This window comes from Micropterus salmoides, unplaced genomic scaffold (genome assembly GCF_014851395.1).
Source record: "Micropterus salmoides isolate LMB-PRFRI ecotype aquatic unplaced genomic scaffold, ASM1485139v1 Ms_hic_scaffold_19, whole genome shotgun sequence".
Classification (NCBI taxonomy): Eukaryota; Metazoa; Chordata; class Actinopteri; order Centrarchiformes; family Centrarchidae; genus Micropterus; species Micropterus salmoides.
This window is the reverse complement of record NW_024041039.1, coordinates 8,774,437-8,799,372: the sequence shown is the minus strand read 5'-3', so window position 1 is coordinate 8,799,372 and position 24,936 is coordinate 8,774,437. Positions and strand designations below refer to the sequence as shown.

At 39.7% G+C, this 24,936-nt stretch overlaps 2 protein-coding genes across 5 annotated transcripts in view; both read left to right on the top strand.

Annotated features, from left to right (window-relative positions):
• The window catches only part of actn1 (actinin, alpha 1), a 52,520-nt gene extending 42,513 nt beyond the window's left edge, over positions 1-10,007 (top strand). Inside the window, exons 12-22 of one of the 3 annotated variants that reach the window (XM_038728713.1) lie at positions 90-240; positions 653-761; positions 1,224-1,364; positions 2,217-2,399; positions 2,597-2,731; positions 4,603-4,782; positions 5,770-5,916; positions 7,965-8,045; positions 8,356-8,421; positions 8,754-8,912; positions 9,413-10,007. In XM_038728713.1, coding sequence (XP_038584641.1) covers positions 90-240; positions 653-761; positions 1,224-1,364; positions 2,217-2,399; positions 2,597-2,731; positions 4,603-4,782; positions 5,770-5,916; positions 7,965-8,045; positions 8,356-8,421; positions 8,754-8,912; positions 9,413-9,571 — 1,511 coding nt within the window. In that variant the 3' untranslated portion in view covers positions 9,572-10,007. The remainder of the gene's footprint in view (positions 1-89; positions 241-652; positions 762-1,223; positions 1,365-2,216; positions 2,400-2,596; positions 2,732-4,602; positions 4,783-5,769; positions 5,917-7,964; positions 8,046-8,355; positions 8,422-8,753; positions 8,913-9,412) is intronic. The other 2 variants (XM_038728711.1, XM_038728712.1) reach the window with 2 other exon arrangements.
• A 1,375-nt stretch (positions 10,008-11,382) lies between these two features.
• On the top strand, positions 11,383-17,213 carry LOC119910255 (cytochrome c oxidase assembly protein COX16 homolog, mitochondrial). 2 transcript variants are annotated; one of them, XM_038728752.1, is made up of 4 exons: positions 11,383-11,539; positions 13,183-13,260; positions 15,786-15,854; positions 16,949-17,213. In XM_038728752.1, the coding sequence occupies exons 1-4, from the start codon at positions 11,480-11,482 to the stop codon at positions 17,060-17,062; spliced, it is 321 nt and encodes a 106-aa protein (XP_038584680.1). In that variant the 5' UTR covers positions 11,383-11,479; the 3' UTR covers positions 17,063-17,213. The 2 variants fall into 2 exon arrangements, with proteins under 2 accessions (XP_038584680.1, XP_038584681.1); XM_038728753.1 differs by lacking the exon at positions 13,183-13,260 and having other exon boundaries at positions 11,385-11,539.
• The last annotated feature ends 7,723 nt before the right edge of the window (positions 17,214-24,936 follow it).

The following is a 24,936-nucleotide window of genomic DNA, read 5'->3' as shown; positions in this document are numbered from 1 at the left end:
TTGTTTTAGCTTTCTAAACAGACAATGATTTGAGATAAAACACATTGTATCTAAGCTTTACTGGTACATGTTCTGTGGATCCCCTGCAGGTAAGGAGGACATGCTGCAGAAGCTTGACTACGAGGTGGCTTCTCTGTCAGACATCAAGGCGCTGCTGAAGAAACACGAGGCCTTTGAGAGTGATCTGGCTGCACATCAGGACCGTGTGGAGCAGATCGCAGCCATTGCACAGGAGTTAAAGTAAGAGATGATAAGCAAGAGCCTGGGCTGATCATCAACAAAGGATAAGCATTGCTTGTAAAGTCAATAATGTCATTGGAAACAAGAGAGTTGGCACCACACCAGGACATACAGATAAACACATTGATTATTGTCTCTTTATTTTTAGTGGCTCCATTCTTGGGTGGTATGATTGTATTGATCATCTCTTTCAATTTTTTGTTGTTGTTTGTATTGATTTATTATTTTCAGAATTTTCACCATAAACATCGAAAGTCTTGAAGAAACCCTTCAGAGGCTTAGCAAAACATTTCACACCGTTAATAAAAAAAAAAAAAAAAAAAAAAAAAAAGACAAAAACAAAATGACAAACAAAGACCAAAGAGATGACCGCTAAAGTAAATAATGTAATTGTTCCCTTGTACTCATCCAGTGAGCTGGACTACTACGACTCTCCCAGTGTAAATGCTCGTTGCCAGCGGATTTGTGACCAGTGGGACGCACTGGGAGCTCTGACCCAGAAACGCAGCGAGGCTTTGCAGGTGAGATGGGATAGACTCTGGCATAACCCTGAGAGAATTCAAAATAAATGAGTTTCTGAAGAATCCGATTTCTGACTTCTAAGATCACTCACTTTGTTATCCCTGTTTTTAAGTCCCTCTGTCCTTCTTGGTGCTGGTTAGAGCAGAAATAATTGCAAATTTAGACATGAAAGTGTTCTCCCTCACAGTGAGAGGCTGTGAAGAGACTATTTGATTTCCAGGATTCCCGCTGGCCTTGAAAATCCCTTAAAGTTTGGAGATTTAAGATTTCTCTATTTAAAGAAAAAAAAAGAAAAAAAAAAGAAAATATGACTCCAAAATCCATCTATATGCCCCAGCTCACTGGAGGATCATAAATAAAATGAAGGCTCTGTGAATTCTTGACTTTCACCCAACAAGACTTTGAAGGTCTTTAAAAAGCCTGTGAATATTTGTGGTAATCGTATTTCTTGTTCTCAACAGCGAACTGAGAAGCTGCTTGAAACCATCGACCAACTGTACCTTGAGTTTGCCAAAAGAGCAGCTCCATTCAACAACTGGATGGAGGGCGCCATGGAGGACCTGCAGGATACCTTTATCGTTCACACCATCGAAGAAATCCAGGTGAACACAGAGAGCACTCACAGGGAAGAATAGAGGTGACTTTATCTATCCTAGAATCAATTAATGTTGCAACATGCAGGTACCTTGTAAACAGTTGTGGGGTAAAGTGCATAGGAATATGTTCCCGATCATCACAAATGCTTTACATTTTTGGAAGTGTGTTCATTTGCTTTTGAAGATTAATATCATTCTCGTGTGTATCTATCTGGTAAATGTATCTGTCTGCTGGCTCGGTTTCACATAAACACAGGAAACGGGGAAACAGCTTGAAAAATGATCCTACCAGCCTTCTAGTTCACTAATTAACATGTTAGATGTTTTTTTTTGTTTGTTTTTAATACCATACAAAAACTGTAAAAAACAAAAGTTTTGCAGTTTTACATAGGAAAGAAAGTTATGGTACTATGCCCAATCCAGAAATAGTGTGGCAAACCCATTGTAAAACCACAAGTTGTTGTGACATGACGTGTTAATTTAGAGTTGCTTGGCTAGCTGTTTCTCCCTGTTGTCAGTTTATGCTTATAAACGTACTTCTGAAAATGTTAAACCTTTCTATAAGTCAAATGTAGAGTTGGAATGCATAAATTACCTTTCATGTTGTTGTTATGTACAGATGTTTCTAGTCTCAGTATGAAACCAAGGGAAAGTACTGTGGATTTACAATATTATGTATATGTAATTAAAGATAAAAATATTGTTCACTGACACAGGGATGTTAAGACAGGAAACCAGACTGCTTCATGTTCTATTAAATCTTTCTAAAACATTTGTACATTTAAGTGATGAAGATGGAGGAATTGTTGATTTTGTGGTTTGGATTTTCATATTTTGTGTTTGTGTGTTGTGTCTCAGGGATTAAGCACAGCCCACGAGCAGTTCAAAGCCACACTGCCAGAGGCTGACAAAGAGCGCCAGGCCATCCTGGGCATCCACAATGAGATTGCCAAGATTGTGCAGACCTATCATGTGAATATGGCTGGCACCAACCCCTACACCACCATCAACCCACAGGAGATTAATGCCAAATGGGACAAGGTAAAAGTCACTCATAAATATACACTTTAAGATGATTTTTAATCCATAAACATGTTTCATGTCTGGGCAGCGTAGCCACAGTCCTTTGGTTTGTTGACGACTGAGCAGCTGAGTGTAGAAATTATCATGTTCGTTATCAGTTTATACTATGTGTGTTAACACTTCTGGGTTTTTCATGACTTTCCTGCCTGCTGTAGGTCAGGCAGCTGGTGCCTCAGCGCGATCAGGCCCTGATTGAGGAACACGCTCGGCAGCAGAACAACGAGCGTCTGCGCCGACAGTTTGCCAACCAGGCCAATGTTATCGGGCCCTGGATCCAGACCAAGATGGAGGTTAGTGTGAGCAGAGCCTGACCACATTGCAAGTTCAGAATGAGGCCAGCGTGGTGGCAAGTGCAGCGTTGCACTCGGTCAGTACAGCCTGTGTGTAATTTATTTTCTGTATGTAATTTCAGTGCATACAGTCCACTCCTGTAAAGAATTTTATATGCACAAAATTTAAAATAAGAAATGTTTTCTCTAGATGATTTGTTCCTCATGTGTCAAGAAAAGTATATTTCGGTTTATGAAATTCTTTTAAACTCAGATTTGATAAACAGGAAATGCAGTGTGGTCAATGTGTAAGCAAGGCTGTTCATATTCATTGTTCCTGGAAAAAGTGGCATTGTATGATTTGTACTGACTGCAGCAATGTGTAAGAAGAAATGGCGTGAATAAAAAATAAAATAAATAATAATAATAATATGTCTGTATGAGATGAGGTAAAGAGATAAATACCAGCCAGAAATGGTGGTTTTTATTTTTTTTTTTCCCCTCACCATTTTTCTACAGGTGCTGGTAATATAATTAGAATATCATCAAAAAGTTGATTTATTTCAGTATTTCCATTCAAAAAGTGAAACTTGGATATTATATTCATTCATGACACGCAGACTGATATATTTCAAATGTTTATTTCATTTAATTGTGATGATTAAAACTGACAACTAATGAAAATCCCAATTTACAATATTACTTAAGACCAATACAAAAAAAGGATTTTTAGAAATGTTGGCCAACTGAAAAGTATGAACATGAAAAGTATGAGCATGTACAGCACTCAATAATTAGTTGGGGCTCCTTTTGCCTGAATTACTGCAGCAATGCGGCATGGCATGGAGTCGATCAGTCTGTGGCACTGCTCAGGTGTTATGAGAGCCCAGGTTGCTCTGATAGTGGCCTTCAGCTCTTCTGCATTGTTGGGTCTGGCGTATCGCACCTTCCTCTTCACAATACCCCATAGATTTTCTATTGGGTTAAGGTCAGGCCAGTTTGCTGGCAAATTAAGAACAGGGATACCATGGTCCTTAAACCAGGTACTGGTAGCTTTGGCACTGTGTGCAGGTGCCACGTCCTGTTGGAAAATGAAATCTGCATCCTCATAAAGTTGGTCAGCAGCAGGAAGCATGAAGCACTCTCAAACTTCCTGGTTAGACAGCTGCGTTGACCTTGGACCTCAGAAAACACAGTAGACCAACACCAGCATGGTTCTGGTTCTGTTGAACATGGCACCCCAAAACCATCACTGACTGTGGAAACTTTACACTGGACTTCAAGCAACGTGGATTCTGTCCCTCTCCTCTCTTCCTCCAGACTCTGGGACCTTGATTTCCAAAGGAAATGCAAAATTTACTTTCATCATAGAACATAACTTTGGACCACTCAGCAGCAGTCCAGTCCTTTTTGTCTTTAGCCCAGGCGAGACGCTTCTGACGCTGGGTCTTGTTCAAGAGTGGCTTGACACAAGGAATGCGACAGCTGAAACCCATGTCTTACGTCTGTGCGTGGTGGTTCTTGAAGCTCTGACTCCAGCTGCAGTCCACTCTTTGTGAATCTCCCCAACATTTTTGAACAGGTTTTGTTTCACAATCCTCTCCAGGGTGCGGTTATCCCTATTGCTTGTACACTTTTTTCTACCACATCTTTTCCTTCCCTTCGCCTCTCTATTAATGTGCTTGGACACAGAGCTCTGTGTCATCCAACCTCTTTAGCAATGACCTTTTGTGTCTTGCCCTCCTTGTGCAAGGTGTCAGTGGTCGTCTTTTGGACAGCTGTCAAGTCAGCAGTCTTTCCCATGATTGTGTAGATATCATGAATCAACTATAACTAAGAACTTCATTCTATTAGGCTTACAAGTTTGTCATAACCTGTGTTTGTCATTGCAGGAAATTGGCCGCATCTCAATCGAGATGCACGGCACCCTGGAGGACCAGCTGACACACCTACGACAGTACGAGAAGAGCATCGTCAACTACAAGCCAAAGATTGACCAGCTGGAGGGAGACCACCAGCTCATTCAGGAAGCCCTGATCTTTGACAACAAGCACACCAATTACACCATGGAGGTAAGACCTGCAGCCAGATTGTTTGTGGTTTGACACAAAGAACAAAGCAGTGGGTGTCAGGATGTTGAGACAACCACAGAAATGTTCTTGAGTTTAATACTACTACTTTCCTGTCGTTGTAGTATACCACACAATCTCCACTTACTTTACTTTTTGGCTTATTGGTTAAACTACAAACCCCTGCAGGCCATATTTTGTAATTCATATGAATCTTGTTAGTGAAATTCTGCACGCCAACTGACCAATTTTCAATGCTTCGCTAGAGAGAAAAGAGCAGATTTAAAGTGTAAATGTAAAATTTGCTAATGTGTTTATGCAAATATTTTTTGTCTGCATCTCCTTTTTTTTTTTTTGCTGGCCATGTACACTCCCCCTCTAAGGTATTCCTTCATCATAATAACCATGCATCAATAAATAGGCATTGGACTGTTTGCTTTTTTCACCGCAGTGGAAACGGTGGCTGTGGCGGATCTGTGGTTGCAAATCACAATCAACACAAGGCATCGTGGTCATTTTTTTTCAGAAGTTTTTGTCAAGTTTGTACTACAACCTCCGGCAGAAGCTGGATGTTTTAACCATTTATATCTTACTTTTTACTGGTTTCATGTCTGGCCATCACAAAATGTGTTTCATCTGACTATTACTATGTATGTTCCTTTCAGTTTTGCTCAAAGTCAAATTGCACAGTGGCCTTCAGAGACACTACATGAGAGAAGCCAAAGACTAGTATTCAAATTAAAGTGTCTTAAAATGTCAGCCGCCATTTGACACTGTTTAATGTCAGAGTTTACTGATTGTCATGATGCAGTAAAATCCCAGTCATCATATCCTCCATGCCGGTCAGAACAAACATTTTATTTGCAACTAATGTTTAAACCAAGGTCAAAGGCCAGGTAGAACTAATGCCTTTGAGACCTTTTTACTATCTGTCTCTTCTTTAGCCTTCCTTGAATTTCCTATGCCTTTGTGTCTCTCTCTCCTCTGCAGCACATCCGCGTGGGCTGGGAACAGCTACTCACCACGATCGCCCGCACCATCAATGAAATCGAGAACCAGATCTTGACACGAGATGCCAAGGGCATCAGCCAGGACCAATTGAATGAGTTCCGGGCTTCCTTCAACCACTTCGACAGGGTCAGTATACAGAGGCGAGGAGAGGTGTTGTAGGTGGTACGCTGCACATTTACAGTCACCTGTTTTGAATTGGTTTGTGGCAAATACACTTTCTTGCTGAGAGTTGGATGAGAAGATCGATGCCACTCTCATATCTGTCTGGTTTAATAGTGAGCTTTGTGAGTGCGAGGTGCTGAGCTATGATAATCATCAGCTGGCTACAGCTTCATATTTATCATACAGACATGAGAGTGGTATCAACCTTCTCATCTAACTCTCACCAAGACCTTTCAAAATTGTATTTCCCAAAATGGCTAACTACTATTTTAACAATGGATTTTATAATTGCTGGCATTTGGAGTCACAAGGTTGTCTATTATATATTTAGCCTGCATCAACAAAGCAAAGAAGTTAAGGTGAGAATATGTCATGTCTGGGTTTGAGACCTTTCATGGCCGTGTCATGCTGCCTGAGGTGTGGCAAATCCTTTAACTGGAAAACTTTGAGTGTGCAAAGTGTATTGACCTTACAGCTTGGTTGAAAATGGACTGTTCAGTGACACAATATTCATCTTTAAAAGTTTACGGGCTTTCAGGCATATCAAGGAAGATGGCTGCCAGAATTAACTAAATCCTTTAATGTGACAAGTGGAAGAATGTTGAAAATGAGAACCAAGTTTAAAGTACAGCTAGATAGAAAATATCTTTCTAATGAAGCCAGTTTCTATAAAACCTGCTTCCTTTCCCCCCTCCTACTGACAGCATTTAGTGTTTACACTAAGGCTCAATGTTTGAGGAGCAGCACCAATTATGGATAAGTTTTTATTTAGCTTCCTGTCCTCCCCCCTCCTCCTCACCCCAAATCTCCTGCTGACTCCGTTACCTCATGCATTTTTCTAGAGCTGCCCTATTGTTAATCAATACCTGAGGTTGACGACTGGAGGCCAACTGTGGACCTGAACTTGTGCTTTGTGTCATATTTCATGAGGATTAAGCCTCCCCCTTCGAGGCTTTCAGTTGACGTTTGATAGCATTTGTGGGGGGAAGGTGTACCGACCTACTGTACCAGATACAATTGATGCAGTAGAAAAAAGGAGTATTTTTTCTTTTCAGTTTGACTTTAGTTAGATGGAGAAAAATTTAATCTGTATCTTAAACTGGTTTGTAGTCTGTGCCTTGGCTTCTAGGGAACTGGGATGGGCATTTTTTTTACTATTTTCTCACATTTAATAGACTAGACAATAAATCAAATAAATAATCAACAGATTAATCCATAGTGAAAATTTTCATTAGTAGAGCTGAAAAGATTAGTTGCTTAATTGATTTTAGAGTAAAAATTCACAGGTTCTAGCTTCTCAAACATAAATATTTTCTGGTTATTTTAGTCTTCTGTGACATTAAACGGAATATTTTTTGTTTTTGGGCCATTGGTTGGACAAAATTAGACATTTTAAGATGTCACCTTAGGACATTTTTTGCTATTTGCTGACATCTGGTAGGCCAACAACTAATAGATTAATTAAGAAAATTAAGAAAAAGTCTTGAGTGTTTACATTTATTTACATTAAGTTATATAAGAATACGGAATAATGTGATTGTAAATGTTGCAAGTGGTTTAATAAAGTATTTTCCTGTGATGCTGTACAAAAAAGGTAAAGATACTTTTGCATTTAAGAAGAGCATATTTTGTGATGTTAAGTACATGTGCTATTGACGATATGAATAACCTCACCACAAGGCCCTGTAGTCTGCCTGCCTCACTGCACATTAACGCCTCCGAATGCTCTCGCCCAGCATGGCAGCACTGCTGCCACCGTGTGTTCACCTGCCAGATCCTAATGAATATGCACTGTGTTCTCTGTTTTCTATCTTGTGCATGCCCTCCCCTTCACCCCCTCACCCCGTGCATGGTGCACTCCCTCCATCCTCCTCCTTCCCCCTTCCAACACCACCTCACCTACCTCCTCATCCTACCCCATCCACCCCTTCACCTCCACTGACACCGCTGTATGTGTTGCTGCATGGCCTGTGGCCTCGACGCCTCGCCTGGCACTGGCCTTCCACACCCAGGACCACTCTGGCACTTTGGGCGCGGACGAGTTCAAGGCCTGCCTGATCAGCCTGGGCTTCGATATCGCCAACGATGCACAGGTACTTAACCGTTGCCACACTCCAGCTGTGAGAGGTTTAACTGGTTTCTTTTTTTCCCCTTTTGTACTTTTTCCCTATTGTATTTCTATCCTTCCTTCTATTCTCCCTCTATTCCCACCTGCTTATCCCTCCTTTTCAAATGTCCTTTGTGATTTGGCCTACCTTGCAACGTCCACATTGTGGATTGTCTTTCTTCCTTAATTCTACTCTTTGTTCATCCTTTACTCCTTTACTATTTGCCTCCACTATCCCTGCCACTCTGTATATTTCTTCTCCTCCTGGTTTCGTTTGTCCATCGCTGACCTTGTAGAAGAAAACAGGAATCATGGATGCTGAAGACTTCAAAACCTGCCTTATCTCCATTGGCTACAACCTGGTAAAGCCATGAACACTTTTAAAGTATGAAAAATTGTTTGTGTGTGAATGACGAGACCATTCAGAAAAAGGTAAACAATAGATGTAACCTTCATTTTATTTTTGAATGTTTATAAGTCGTATTTTAGATTTTAAAAGGTGGCTTATTTTCCATAGAGCTCCTTTTAAAAGAATGAATTGTGCTTCATTATGATCCAGATGAAAGAGTTTAAACCAGCATTACCTCAAAGTAATTTAAAATTCACTTGTGTAATATATGTTTGTACTAAACATAGACGTTATCCTGAGTCAAATCTCTGCGTGAGCTTCATAGTTCCTCTCTCTTGCCACCAGGGTGAGAACGAGTTCTCTCGTATCATGAGCATTGTGGATCCCAACCGAATGGGCATAGTCACCTTCCAGGCCTTCATCGACTTCATGTCCCGTGAGACGGCCGATACAGACACTGCCGACCAAGTCATGGCCTCCTTCAAAGTTCTGGCAGGGGATAAGGTATGTGTTATGTTGTAGTATCATTAAAGAAAAGTAACAATGAAGCAGAGTAGAAATTCCTATTGTAGGTTAAGCTCCATTTGGCCAAAATATGACTATTTAATATGCTTTTTTGGTAGCAGAAAAGAGACAAAGATATTAAATATCTAAATCTCTTGCTAGATGTATGATTTCCTCACCTATCACACATCTATTTCAGCACTCATCATTTAATTTACTTAACAGTAAATTGGCAAACCAAAAAATTAGCTGAAAGTGGCTGGAAGCTGCATTGCATTACTGAGATGGGTGTTGATTCTGAGTGGAATCAGCAATAGTAATGAGTCTTTTTAATTTAATGATAACATAAAAATTATTATAAAAAAAAAAAAGGTCTTTATGCGCTTTAAAATTAGGCTAATTTTATTTCCCAGAGTTCGCACCATCTGTTAACTTCTGACTATAATGTATTGATAGCTCACAGCTGCTTTTCTATTATTTTTTTTTCTTATCCTCAACAGAACTACATTTTAGCTGACGAGCTGCGCCGGGAGCTGCCTCCGGACCAAGCGGAGTACTGCATGGCCCGCATGGCCCCCTACACCGGCCCCGACGCCGTGCCCGGAGCCCTCGACTACATGTCGTTCTCTACCGCTCTGTACGGAGAGAGCGACCTCTGAACACTCTGTCAGTCGTCCTGACTTGGGACCATCAGCCTACCTGCTCTGATCACCGCTACTTCCTCTGACTTGCCCATTCACGACACTCCTGTCCTATTACGCTCATTTTTTGTACGTCTCTGGCCTTATCTCTTTGTCACTATCCTCTGTCTCGTCCCCCTGCACCACCTCCTCCTCCTCCCACCTCTCCAGCCTCTTCACTGCTCCCTCACACTCTGTCTCCGTTGTATTTGCTTCCCATGCAATGCAGCAGCTCTCCAGGTTTACAAAGAGGGAGAGAGAAAAATGTTTTTCTGTTTTTATTTTCTTGTTGTCATTGTTTTTCTTCATAAAATGAATAAAGTTAACATATTTTATTATACTGAACAAAAAAGGTATTTTTCTTCACCTGATTGAAAATAAGAGACAAAAATTGTAATAAAGAAAAATTGCTATATTTTCTCTTCTTATTCTCTGTTTGCTACAGCGATCAGCTGTGGTTTTAATGTATTTACCTTGTAGGTGTGTGTGCATATAGCTGATGTTCTGATGTAGTGCAATTTATGATAGTTACACTGTAACACAAGAAAATGCCTATATTATAATTATTATGTCGTTGGTAAAGCCGGTAGGACCAGGACCCAAATGATTGGGTGGTAGCTTCAAAACTCCCACATGAAGTTAGTGATTACCTGCATGAAGAGGAGATTAAGATTTGAGTCAGCAGGAACTGTAAGGAGTGTGTGTGTGTGTGTGTGTGTGTGTGTGTGTGTTGAACCTCTTTCCAGTGTTAGAACCAGTTTTAGACCTGGGTGAAAATCTGTGAGGCATCCCCTCCAGTTCAGGACTTTACCAGTGTATCATCAAACAAATCTGTTACTAATTAAGTTATGACAAAGTAATTGCCACACAGTGAACCTTGCGAATTTGGGGTCCCTGAGGGTCTGGGGCCAGATGCAGTTGCCTGCTTGCCCAGTTGGTAATCGCACCTTGGTTCTGTGCAATGCCCACCGTGCTGTGAAAATCTCTAATTAGGCAAATTAAGTAAAAACACCCGAATGGGTCAACAGATAGGAGTGTGAATTGAAACCAGTAGCTGCAGAGCTGGTAGGAAAACATTTTAAAATGATAGTGTTAAAAGATGCAAAGACACCAATGTAGAGGTAAAGAGTATAGAAGCAAAACAAAGTCAATCTAAGTTCTTTGTTTGAAGGTTATGTGTGTCAGAGACAGAATATCTACTGATTTGGTATTACTGTACAAAACCTGTCACTACAGTTCAGAATCAGAAATACTTTGGAGAAATTCTTTGTAACAACAGTTGCACACTTTGCGTATCAAGATATTAAGGAATAGAAATAATAATATAAAGTAGGTAAATAGAAAATAGAGCAAAATATACAGATCCAAGCATAAAGGTATGAGATGTACAGTATTTTAAAGAATCAACAGAAATTGTCAAATGGAATGGATACATATTTACATATAAATATAAGGAGTGTAGATATGTAGCTACAGTACTGACAGAAGTGTCATTGTAAATAGTATTACAATTAAATACTAATATGTGTGTTGAGTACTGGTAGAACAAAGAGCAGGAGCAACTGCATGCATGCACGAGGTTAAATAGTTAAATCGGTGAAATTGAGTGACAGATTAAACAAAATATTACAAGGATACGTCTTGACACGAAGCCCTTTAGTAACACTGCAACATTAAACAACTCTTTTTTTCTGTCATTTGTTTTCTCTCGACATTAAAAATTTCCCTTTGCTATCCCGGAGACGTACACACGTAGGAACCTTACTCGTGACTCCCCAACTGTACGGACCTGTCAGTGCGTCGGACACACTCCGGAAACGCGTTTCAGCTGTGACCTGCTTGGTGTCTGCATCAGTGACATGGGGCTTGTAGCTGGACAGAAGAACCATGTTTAACTTAAAATCCTTGCAGAGAAACAAAACAGTGAAATATGGAGTCCCAATGCTTGTAAGTAACTTTTATATTACGTTTTAACATATTTACAAAGCCGTTGATATGCCTGTTTGCTAACACTTTTGCTAGCAACTTAGCAGTTTCATGACACATAACTGCTGTAGCGAGTTATTTTATTAATTTACTGTTAATATTAACATTTGGACCTCACAATGATGAGTTATTTTTAAAGTTGTGTTTGAAAACGTTTTATTTACATGTGTTGCCATATCTAGCTTTGAGCATTACAATTTAACATTACCTTGTTAAATTGAATCAGAATCAGAAATACTTTATTGATCCCCCGAGGGGAATTTCTCACTTTGCGTATCAAATAAATAAAGAATAGAAATAATAATTATAGAAAGTAGATGAGTAGAAAATATAACGAAATATACAAATCAAAATATAAAAGAGTGTGTATATGTACCGAAGTAAAATAATAAATAGTAGTAGGGTAAGTACACTAATAGTAATAATGAGTATGTCTACTGGTAGAATTGATGTGGAATGGATACAATCCTTAAAAACTACAGTATTGGGACAGAATTACCAGAGTATTGAAGCAGGGAATATTTCACATTGAGTATTTAGAACAGAAGATATTGAACATTATTACAGAGACATGGCAATATTGAAATACAAGAATGTGTACTAAAGGGTAAAGCACAAGCTACCTGTGCATATCTATCGGTTTCAAAGTAATAGGAATTGTATTCATGCACTCAGTTGCTAGTTTATTAAGTACTTTCTATTACAAGGTATGCTGAATATAGGTTCCAGTCCAGGAGGGGAAAGTTAAGGGAAATTTTATTGACAGTATTCAGCGACACTTCTTGTTATGAAAGGTCTTCACTGCTTTTCCCCGTCCAGACCAAAACAACTATACTAGACTTGTCAAATCTAGACCACATTAACCCAGAGAAGTTTGAGATGTCACTATATTTAGGCTCTAAACTTTTATTTAGAGTCAAATATGGTTTAGATTAAGAGGGACAATGTAAAGGCTCTTTTAAAAACACAGTTTTTTGTGTTTTGTTATGTTTCACAAATCTGAAAATCTGTGTTTAAAAATCTTAAACTTCTCTGTGTCAATATAGATTTGACGAACCTAGTTTTTATTTTTTTTTTTTATCAGACATGGTCCACTGAGATCTGGATGGGGGGGGGTTCTTAAACAGTCACTGGAGTCTGCTTGTTAATCAACTCCAGGTTTGACAATGGTAAATTTAAGGCGTTAGACCTGATCTAACAAATCGGTAAGTGGGCCTTGAACAGCATTAGGATGTCTAACACCCTTACAGAACAATAAGTGGCATTAAAAAATGAGTTCTCGACTTTTCTCTTCACTGCTGAAACGAAATCCTACAATATTGATTGTTTTTGTGGAGTTTTTTTTTAGAGTGGTGTCTTTTTGAATTCATGGTCATTTTTGTGCTTTAAATTGCATTGCATATTGTGGGCTACAGAATCATTCTTAGATGCTTAAATAATTACATTTGCAAAAGTTATCATGGGCACTAGTTTTACAGTGATATCATGGCCACATTATTCAGAAGAAACTCCTTCCAACCTTTTGTTGAAGTACTCTGCAGTGCCTTTACTAAGTAACCAAAGTTTACTTTGGATTAAATTAACTAACCAAAAGTTTTTTTCAGTTGCTGGTAGTTGGAGGTTCCTTTGGCCTGCGAGAGTTTACACAAATTCGTTATGATGCCCAGAGGATCAGAAAGAAGGTTTGTAGTGAATTAACTCTTACATATATTTGATGGAGAGTTGCGTACGATAAATGTGACTGTAGACTAAGGTTGAATTCTCTTTCCACCATCACAAATAGCAATGGAAAGAACAACCTCACAGCCACTTTAAGGCTAAAAGACATTCTCTGTAGAGCCAGTGTGTAGTGACTCCTCTCAGTGGTTAGACACGTAATTGCAGGTGAGAATTGTGATTTTCATCCAAGAAAGCAGTGTAAAAATAGCACACGAGTAGAGAGATTTATACATCTGTGAGGCTCAGAGAATCTCTCAGTGCAGTGTGGTTGATTTAGGCTTTTCTAAAGGAACTTAAAATTAGACACGCTGTATATCCATCATTTCAGACACTGCAGGCATACGGCACTGAAAGGCTTTTCTAACCCATCAATACAAGAGCAAGAAGTGAGAACAAGCTCTAATAATTCACTAAATGACAGACCCAATTCATTAATATGACAGAAGACCGGCCCTTTATTAGAAGCCATTACAATCTGATGAGCGGGCTGCGAGGGGAACTAACTGTTTTGTGCTATTTTACTCTAATGCCAATGCACGTCAACTGGGTGGGAGCCAGATGGCAGGGTCCTCTTTTCTTATTACTGTCCATGTGTGGTGGCACTAGACTGAGGATGACAGTGGGGAGGGGAGGCATCGTGCCTCTGGTGCCATGTCTGTGCTTGTGCCCCCACACTACTTGCTCTATTCTGATGGGGCCTGCGGCAGACCGAGCCCCTCCTCTTACACCCTGTGGAGTAAAGATTCAAGTCTGCAATTTATTGCATGGAATATCTAAACAGTTGTCATTAATGCACATGATTAAAACCACTCTTCCGGTTCTTACTTGGAACTGTTATCAGCCGATTCCATTATTTTGTTCTCACAGAAATTTGCTCACCTAGAGGTAGGGCATTCGATTATCATTGCACGTCTTTCTGTCAAATTCAGTGAATAACTCAGGGTCCACTACCTGTCTGTTCTGTGTGTATGCAGAAAAAATATCCAGCGTTTGTACACAGAACTGGCTCTGTAATTGGCAAACAAACAAAGTGGTTCAGACCGAACCACACAACACTATTCCAGCCGTTCCAGCCATGATATGTGTGTCAGGTAACATTAAGTTACTTGCCCACAGAATTTCAGCTTACTTTATAATTTGCCAAGACATGCTGTTGTTGTGATGTTAGATATAGTAGCAGGAGAGTTGTGAGAATCGTTGTCTGGAGCTGTTGTGCCTGCTCTGGGACCGTCTCGTCCCCTCTGCACGTTACAAGGTAAATTTAATCGTCATATTACAACAGGGTTTGTAAAATGAAATGCTGTAAAATGTAAAATCACAGCTAAATGTTAGCTTTACAGCAGCAACTGTAGTGAGCAAGACACTTGCAAACACTTGCTGTGTCGTTCTTTGCTCTATATTATGGTATTTGTCAGGGTGTTGAATTTCTCTAGAATTGCTTACCCCACCGTTTTAAATTATTAACACCACTGTCTGCAGGTTAAGTCACCGTATGATCTGATTTGCATTTTCTCTTCCAACAATTTAATTTGGCCTGGAGGCAGAGATGAACTTCTAGCCCTTTTGTCCTCCCTGTGCAGATTTGTGTAAGTTCTCCTCATTTCTGATGCTCCCAGTTTATTTTTGAGGTTCAGGGTAATGGCAGTTGAAGAAAAGCTAATAAAACCTCACTAATAATACCTCCATAGCAGGTATCATACTAATTACTTAGGCTGTTAATTCCCTGGTCGGAAGGCTGCAAAATATTCCATGTATTATTTATTTGCTATAGTAATGTAGGTCTAATTAAAAATCAATCATGGAATTATAAAACTCATCAGTCACCCGAGTAACTGCAGCATTATTGCCATGAAATATTAGAACTCATTAAAAGTAATGATTCAGAATGGGATTCATTTCAGTCCTATTCTTGGGCAAAATCAATTTGAATTGCAAAACCCAGATAGCTCCATTGGACTCGACTCTCTCTTTCTCTTCTGACACATAATTTTTTTGTTTTTACTAAACCTGATGATGTTGATGCCAAATCAAGCAGAAGAGTAAAAACAGGGTAAATTGGATCCTCCCTCTAGGTTTGGAGAGGCTAGATTTGACTGGTGAGAAAAAGTATTCAGTGCTTATCTAAGGTTATGGGCCTGACTGGAAAACTGCTTCACCTCTTCTGCAGATGTCATCATTTATACATTAAAGAAATAATACAAGAATAAGAGGAGGGAGAGCTGCTGCCTGAAGGCTCTTCTTACGGCTTCAGTCGAAAGTTGCAACCATAAAACAACTCCCTCAAACTGTTTCTTTTATTTGTAATTTCTACTGGCTTTGTTTAGATTTTGCTACCCTCCAAATCCATTTCTCAAACAAGCAGCCCCTCCACATCTTTTTCTTTCATCTCATGTCTTTGATTTGTTTTTATTAGCTCATGGTGTTCTGAACACGTGACTTTCTGCTAGAAAGCTTTGGTTCGTAGCATTTCTGCTCTGCTCTCTCTCAGCTGGATCCTTCGCTGGAGGCCAAAGTGAACGTCCAGAGGCAGTCAGCCATACTGGAGGAGGAGTACGAGGTAAGGAGAGATGAGCTGAGACCCTGAGGGGGGAGAGTAGATGAAAGAAAGCGCCTGGTGTAGTCTGTCTGCAGAAAAAGTGGTGTGTGCTTTCATAGGGTGTATTCAATATGCAAGATGTTTTTTAAAATTATATTTTGTGTGCAGAAGAGCACATTTTGAGCATTGTGAGTTTTCATATAATTTTATATATAAAATTGGGACTGTGCAAGTGTTACAGACTCAGGTCAACTAGATCAGTAGTATTACTGTTCTCAATTTGTGCATTTAGTATTCAGTGCTAATGTGAAGGTGCCTACATATCTTAATTCTTAATTTCTTATCCCTTCTATACATTTTCTTTATTAATTCAAGTGTTCATTTGTTTTTTAAATTAATTTGTGGCCCATGTTTCCTCTGCCATTGATCTGGGATGGTGAGTCACCCTGTCTTTAAGGCATGCTAACCCTTCAATGATTTATCCCTTTCCAGTGTGCTTATTGGAAATGTTTATTGTCAGATGTTCATTTTAATTTATTTAACAAAAAATAGTCGATACAAATGTAACAATAGATTATTACCAACCTCAGTTTAAGGAACACAGCGAAGGAAGGCGATGTGAAAATCCGGCTGTCATAGAGTGGCGGGAACACCCTATCATTTAAATGTGGGGATAACATGCACATCTGACAGTCTCTCCTGGAAGGCCAGTAGAAGTGAATATCGGATGGTCAGTTTAAGTAAGTTACAGAAATGGTACAATGGCATTATTCAACTTTGGAAAGGTGTGCAGCAGAGGTTACTGAAGCCATTTGACCATCCAACAAGCTGCTCTGAAGAAGCCTACTGGCATCTTAATTCTTGCCACTTCTTACCTGCGTGTTATACCAGATGGTGTGAATTTTCTACATCTGGCCAGTTCAAAGTACATCAAGTAAACTGAGAAAAGAATCCTAAATGTTCATACAGACTTTTTTGCACTCATGAGAAAACTACAGAGTTGAAAAATCCAGTACAGTTTTCAAACATTGTTTAATCTGGTCTGAATTTTTTTAAATATTGAATTATTGGCATGCTGAAGTGTAAACCTCGTCTCCTCCTTGGCGTTTCTGCAGAAGATAAAGGAGTTAAATTTGGAGGAGTGGAAGAACATCCGTGGTCCTCGTCCCTGGGAGGACTCCAGGGAGTACCAGGAGCAGCAGCGCACCAGGCAGGACAAGAAAGCCTGAGGCCCAGGGATGCCTGGCCGAGCAGACTGCGCACACTGCAGCAGGACGGACCGGACAAGAGTGGACAGAGAGTTTGTGGCAACATTGCGCTGAGACCCAGTTACTGCAGACGCTGCAACTTCAGGGCATGGTCTTTGCCCGTGTTGTACTTTAAACTTTGGTCATTGTTTGCAACAATTTGTGGTCTCTTCTGGTTGTAACACATTCAGGACTACTAGTGGTTAAAATTGTGCCACATAAACCTAAAACCTCGACATAAGTTCATGGTTGATCTTAATTTTAAACAAGCATGCACTAGCCGTTATTGTTTTATACACCCAAGTATAAAGCAGTTACTTGTTGCTAGCTTATTCTCCACTCTGATGATCAGGAGTTTGTAATAAGAACAACCACTAGGTGGCACATCTTGGCTCTGCTGCACCTTACCTTTCTCACTGAAAGCAAAGAAGGAAATAAATATCAATGTATAATTTCCATGTCTCAGTCAATGATGTACTATTGATCCAAATAGTTTTACTTTTATTTTGTTTTTGACAAAAGCTCGTAGATGTGGTGAGTCTTTGTTTACAACAGTATTGCATTGATTTACCAGTTGAAAATATAAAAGAATAAATAACACAACAGTCCAGCCTTTCCTCAGGCTTTATAGGTCTCGACAGTAATCAGTTTCTCTGACAGTTATTACTTTTCAATGCGGTGGATTTATTACGTTTTATTACATTTAGCTTTTTTTGTCCTACAAACCGAAAGAACATGATATTTGCTGCAAGTCTTCAGATGGTGCGTATAAGTAATATTTGGCTGACTGACAGATAATATATGTACTGCTTTACCTCATTCAGTTACTGAAATAGGATGTAATGAATATTCTTCAGGTGCGGAGGTCTATATGAAAATATCCTATGGGATACATTTTCTGTAATCACATTTTTTATGTTGATGATTTTTGAGTCACTTTAATACCCAGTGTTTCTCAGCCTCAAGAATTTATGGGACACAAACAAGAGCTCTTATGCGAGGATTATTTTTTCATGCACAGGTTGTGCAGATCTAAATCTTGCTTTTGTCGTTGGCTGTTTGAGTGTCAGACTGAGTTGCCATGAAGCAGCAATTGCCTCTAATCCACCAAACACATCTGAACAACAATACAGAGCTATCTCGTAATTTGTCACAGGATTGCCAGATCAGATCCAGCTTTTCTTGCCAGGCTGCGTGTTGATAGAAATGTCTGGTGTATGCTTCTGTTTCTGAAGAGGCCTCTCTAAATTTAGAATTGCCAAATGTTGGTGCATCTGTAATTTTAAAAGTCAATTCTACTTATTCTAGATTAGATATGTATACAGTGAAGATGCTACAGTGAGGATGCTGCCGTTTGTAACTGTGAGAAAGAAGAAATATCGAGTTTGATGTTGTTGATAAGCCAATCTTTACCATTATTTGGAGGATGTGACTTATACACTGAGGTTAGCTGCAGTGGTGGAAGAAGTATTATGATCTTTTACTTAAAGTCCTGCTTTCAAAAGTACAGAAGTATGTCTAAAAAGTATAAACTTAAACTCATGATGCAGCCAAAATAGGGTCTGTCAATGTTAAGAATTTATATGTTATACCATTAGATAATTATTATTGATGATGCACATGAAAGCTTCATTTTAATGTTGTAGCTGTACACAGTGCCAGACTTTGAAAACCCCTTCTCTGGATAAACTCATCCACTCTCATATGCTCTATTTCTTTGGTAGAAAGTAGTTTCAGTGAAAAATGTTTATGTTTTGAGTAAACTGACCATTATTCTATAATGGCACTTTTACCATGGAAATCTCCATGTACTCCATACATACCATACTGCAGACAAAATGGTGTGTAAAATTAGCTTAGTATTTGTATTAGCTTTGTATTATACTGTATGTATATATTGAAAATATTAATGTATCTTAATTTCCTCTTCAAAGTCCTCCTTAAATTTAAATTATATGGAAGATATTAAGGTGTGTGTTTGGTGAACCATATGTAGCCTCTTCCACTTACTTCAAATGAGAGCGCTGAAGCAAAAGATATGGTACAGCACACTACAGTTCTATAATACAGTATGGGGGTAGTCGTCAGAGGCCAAAATGGGTCAGTCTAGGAGCACATGCTATTGTAAGCGAGCTGTCGGGATGCATGATAAAGTGGGATTCCTAATTTGAAGAATTTGCGGCCCTTCACGTGCTGTTAAATTTTTTATTTGAAAATGCAAGAAAATGCCATCAAATATTCATTGGACATTGCTGGGAAAAGGAAATCAATTTCAATATTTACTACACCGTTCTATGAGCAACATAACTAATTAGGTCTGAATAACAAAAATCATGAAGCTAATTGAAATTTGGGCGTTCCTTTCCAGGTCTTGGGCCCCTGAATTATTGAGATTTTCCCTTCTAACCTGCGGCCCTGTGAGTTGGTTTTCCACAAATCAAACTGGCCGATGTTAGATCATCACAGCTCTGATGTGGAAACACTGAAGAAGAACTAGTCAGCTCTCAGTCTTTTTGGCCCTGAATGAAGAATCCCTCAATCCCAGACACACTCACACAAACATGCCAGATGATGATTAATTACCACTGGTATTATCTCACAAGAAGACATTTGTCACAATAAGTAGAGACATGATCATTCAGTTCCATGAGAGAAATACAAAATATTATATTGGGATTCCCCGGTGAATCTGTAAACCAGGTTGACAACCCAAACTACACATTTTTATGTAGTTAAATAGTAATACCAGGCCAAAATTTTCCCTCTCTGTTGCTCCTATGACCACAACCAACTGTGAGGTCATGATGTATTGACAGCCTGGAGTACATTTTTTACATCACTGCAGCAGCATGGGAAGCTAAACCACTGGAGGTCAGTTCCCTCCAGTTTCCACTGGTGTTAAGTTGCTCTTTAAGCCTTGCTTCATTTTTGTAGAAAAATTAAAAATCAAATCATACACATACTGGATTATTTAGGTTGATACCAATATTGATATTTAATTGTTTAAAATATTGACATATCAGCTGATCGACATTTTCATCAACTCATAACATAAATGCATTTTTTGATAAGGATCTGTTATATTTTTTTGTGGGATATTTTACAGTTGACAATGTGTCAGTGCTCTCTTGTGGTCAAACTATATAATGGAGACACTAATGTTCCCTCAAACAATTATCTTTTATCAATAAATCTTTTATAATAATTTAATATTTAAAATGCCAATTATCTGCTGTTCTCCTCTGTTTCATTGTAAATGGAATATTTTTAGTTTGTGGACTGTTGGTCAGACAAAACAAGAAGTTTGATGAAGTCATATTGGTTTGTTAGGAGCTGTGATGGTAATCAACATCAGGTTTTATAGTCTATAATGATTAATTGGACAAAAAAATTGAGATGAATCAATAATAGACAGTCCTTTGGTGCAGGTCTAATGTAGGCCTATCTGTGTATTTTTATCGATCTGTTGTCTCAGTGAAGCTGCCGTCAGTGAAAGCTTCAGCCTTCACTACTGACTCACTAAAAATGTCACTTTCAGAGAGACAAAAAATAGACTTATTCTACATAGAGGGGGAGGGAGGGAGGGAAGTGAGCGGGGAAATGGCCCCAATGCTTATTTTATTTAGTCTCTCTCTCTCTTTCGCTTTCTTTCTCTCTCTCTCTCATTTCATTTCTATAAATAGACAGACGCTTGGCAGCTGAGGGGTAGTCCACGCAGAACAAATGCACCCCCTGGCTGTTTCACTTCATTCCCCACATAATGAGCCAGACGGAACGCCGCCGTCACTTCCACTCTCTCCAGGACCGAGGCAGGGGCCACACGTTGCCATGGCGATGTGGCTGCCGGACAGAGGGGCCCAGGCAGCATCAGTCTGGCACGCAAGCTGATCTCTCCTCCTTGATCCCTCCCTTAATTTTGATCCTTCTTCCTGTCCTTCTTCCTCTCTTTCATTCAGCACCATAAGGCACGGGGGAGATGAGTAAATGAGTGCGGAGTCCAGTGCCCTACACTCGTCTACTGTGCACTGTGTCTCTGATGTAATGGAGTCAGTGCGGGTATCCCTCTCTCACCCATCTTCCTCTGCAAATATATTCCAGACCAGTGAACCACTGAATGCTAAGCTCCAATAGCTGCAGCTGCAGAAGGGGCACTCTCCATAGACGAGTTATACTATATGTGTGATACTGCTCTCTATGGATATTATTTGAGCTGAAAGTACAATACAGTGTGAAAGCTTAGCGAGGGGCTCCCTCATATCTGCATTGCACTCTGTATATTTATGGACTGTCAGGATTTTATTTGAGGAGAGGACTTATAAGTGCAGGGTAGTCAGGGTTAGGTAGCGTTATATGAAGAGTAACCAACTCTTTTTCTCAATGTCTTTAAGTGCATACCCACCTATCAAGCCAATGCATGCATGTCTGGATGATGGGATGACAGCAATGGTGTTTGGCTAGACGCCACAAGCATGTTATCTCTAGTGCAGTGGGCCTGTAAAATGAAGCAATTGTTTGTGATTTCAGGTTATGGCCTAAGTATCTTCTCAGACATTTTGACTTTAAGGATTTTACAGGCTTAAGAGGTAAATATAGTTAGTATTACAAAATAAAAAGAGCAAACTCAGTGAAACTAAACATAATTCTATCTTTCTTTAATCATCTTGTGACCCTTCAGATTTATCCTGGGCCTCAGTGCCAATGCCCTGGATGGGATCCACTGCTCTAGTGATCCACAGCTATAATGGTATCTAATTTTATCTTCATTTGTTTGGGTTTCATTTTTCCAGATTTCGAAATGTTGGTGATTTTTTGCCAGCCCAAATCTAGTTAAAATTGTATAAACTGGTCACAGGCACAAAACTTTAGTAACTGCACCTTCTGAAATTACATTTTGCTTTTGAGTTTTTTTAATTACACTTTTCAGAGTTGTGAATTCAGCAAATGAAATTCCATTCACCTGCATCACATCGAGGTAAAGGCAGAAATCGCTAGGACAGATATCTCCAAACCTAGGCAAATAAAACCCCAAACTACTTGCAGGGGGAGATAGAACTAGAGGGAAGTGTGAATTTAGGTAAACTGACCCTTTTAAAAAATAAAAATTCCCCATGTAACTCAAATGCTGAATCCATGCATCTTTTAAGCAGAGTCCTCAAGGGGCTTGGTGCTTCGCCCTGTGTCTGACCCCCACCACCACACCACCCTCCAAACACACACATTCACCAGTGAGGAAATGGCCCTCTAGCCTTGAGGCCTTTAGATCCTGATGCGAGGTGACTCCTTACCTTTATTATTTCACAACTTCACTATTCATTACTGACCGTCATAAGTGGCCGTCGCCCAGGGGTGATGTCAGTGTTAACTTCCCTAATGACCCTTCCTTCCCTTTTCTCTCTCACCAGCTGGGACCACCATGTCATTGCCTGGCTGTTTTTTTCCACTGAAGTTGTTGCAACTCGAGCCTACAAATTATCAGCATGTGCAGAGTGCCTAGTGCAGCACGGCGAGAGAAAATACAAATCACAAAGTGCAAGTGCAGCACTATTCTCTCGCGCTGCACTGTTTCGTTCCCTGCTCCAGATTCTCTGCTGCTGCATGCAAGAACGTTTTAATAAAACTGATCCATGGCCGCAGCCGCTATCAAGGGTTCTGTGGCAAGAACAGGAAGGACGAAAATACAGACAGGAGAGAAGAGCTGCTATACTCAGAGAATCAATGCAACCAGTCAGTTTCAGGGCTACGGCCATCAAGCCGCCAGTCCTTGTAAGTGCTGCTCCTCTCAGTGGGAAGCACAAGCAGGCCTGGTGTGTTGATTACAAGTATAATCCATTAATCATCACTGAGTGCATGGAGGACTTTGATGAGAGAGGCAAGAGCAGACATTGAATTCCAATCATATGATGCATGCTGGCTGCAGGTACACATATAGAGCCTGCGCACCAATCTGTCCAGTGGGTTTTCAGCCTCCACCTTTTTTTAGATAAGAAAATTTAATTATAACTTCCAACCATATTCTCCATACTAATTACAGCATTACTTTTAGAGGAGTGGATGATGGTGTATGGGAGTGGTGCTGTTATTGTGGTGGTGAGGGCTGCCTAACCAGACACCCCCCCCCCCACCAGGAAATCTGAACAGGCTACTAAGATTCTGTACCACGGTGCCGGACTATGTAATTAAAAGCGGATCCAATTGATTTTTTTCACCCATATGCTCCATCTCAAAAGAAAAGAGCCTCTGCATGCTGCAATAAGATGACTACTCCAAGTCTCCCCATGTTGTTTCTGGATTAATGATAATTCATTATTGACTGATTGCAAATTAATTTAAAAGAGTTTTAAATGCTTGTATTAATTTTACATACAGTTTGGTTTGCCATGGGACTTTTAGGATTTTTTTCACAATGCTTCAGGCCTGTATGATACTATAATTAGAGGTGGTGGCAGTGTCAACATCCTGCTTTTCTGTCTCTGGGGCTCCCTCTGTCTTGTCAGCAGCGGTTATGGGTGATTGTGCTGCATCAAGGACTGTGTGCCCAGTGAAGCTCATTATCTACTGGCTATAGTAATGCATCTAACTCAGGAGGAAGGTGATTGGGTTATGCAACTGCAAGATGGGAAACAAAGAAACACAAGAGGTGATGAGTACTCGGTAAGAATGTTTCTGGTCTCTGTGAGATCCTGATCAGAATTTAATTTTGGGAAATACACTTATTTGTTTTCTTGATGAGAGACAGACAAATTTTTTTGGGATTATGCTAAATATGAAGCTGCAGCCAGGATACTTTTTAAATCTGTTTAAAGGACTAGTTTGGTCTCATGGAGTGTTATGTGACTATTTTCAGGGTGCAGTGACTTCCTGGAGTCTCAACACTTTGGCTTTTCACTGGATTAGCTAACAAGATATAATGTGTCACTTTCAAAGCTGTAGCTGTTTCCCCATTTTCAGTCAGTGTAAAGTAAGCTAACTGGCTGCTGGCTGTAGCTACATATTTAATGGACAAACAGGAACTTATCAGCCTTCTCATCTGTCTCTCCGCTGAAAGACAATAATTATAGCCAATAAATATTTCGCAAAATGTCATCAGTTCTTTTAAGGACCTTTTGATGATGAATTGGCACACTTTGCCCTCTACTTGTCATTTTTGTTGCAGGTTAAAGTTTAGCACCACAGCTTTATTTCACACATTTTTAACACTTATAGAAGAGCCCTAATGAGGTAGAAAAAATATCAATTAAGCTGTTCTTCATCACAAACATAACCCCTGCATGGATTCACTGTCCAGTGTGAGCTTGATCTGATATTTGATATTTTGATATTTTTAACTACTTATATGAAATCCACTTTTTTGTGCACACCATAAACATTTTAACAATAAAATATCATGCTTGTTAAGCTGTAAACATTTTTGTCACTGCAACTACATGAGCAGATCGGTGAGTAAATCTTACAGCTAGTTTTACTCCGTTTCTGCTTTTGTGTGTGTGTGTGTGTGTGTGTGTGTGTTAGCTTATTTGTGACATGTAAATGCCAATGACTCAGTGATCATCTTCCTGCTGTCACTTATTTATGTTCTTGGTTCAGCAGGATTTTATAGCTGAAATAGTGGGTGATACCCTTTTTATACACAGTCTATGGTGATACCTTATAAGCGTTTTGCTCCTCACAGCCCCTTCCCTCCTAATGTGAACAGTTGACATAGTGGGCTGTTTTGATTCGTGGTATGTAGTGCCGGTTTCCTGCAACACATCTTCTCCTAGCCGATGGTGACGTAGTTGCGCGCTTAACCGAGCCTGTCAGTGTGACTTTAAAAAAGGGGGCGGAGGGCTGTTGGTACAACCATTTCACACCTCAAC

Excerpts from the sequence above, each read along its gene's own strand:
- LOC119910255 (XM_038728752.1), top strand. The coding sequence starts at position 11,480 with ATGTTTAACTTAAAATCCTTGCAGAGAAACAAAACAGTGAAATATGGA. Across the intron at positions 11,540-13,182 it reads AATATGGAGTCCCAATGCTT|TTGCTGGTAGTTGGAGGTTC; the intron begins GTAAGTAACTTT and ends AGTTTTTTTCAG. Across the intron at positions 15,855-16,948 it reads TACTGGAGGAGGAGTACGAG|AAGATAAAGGAGTTAAATTT; the intron begins GTAAGGAGAGAT and ends GCGTTTCTGCAG.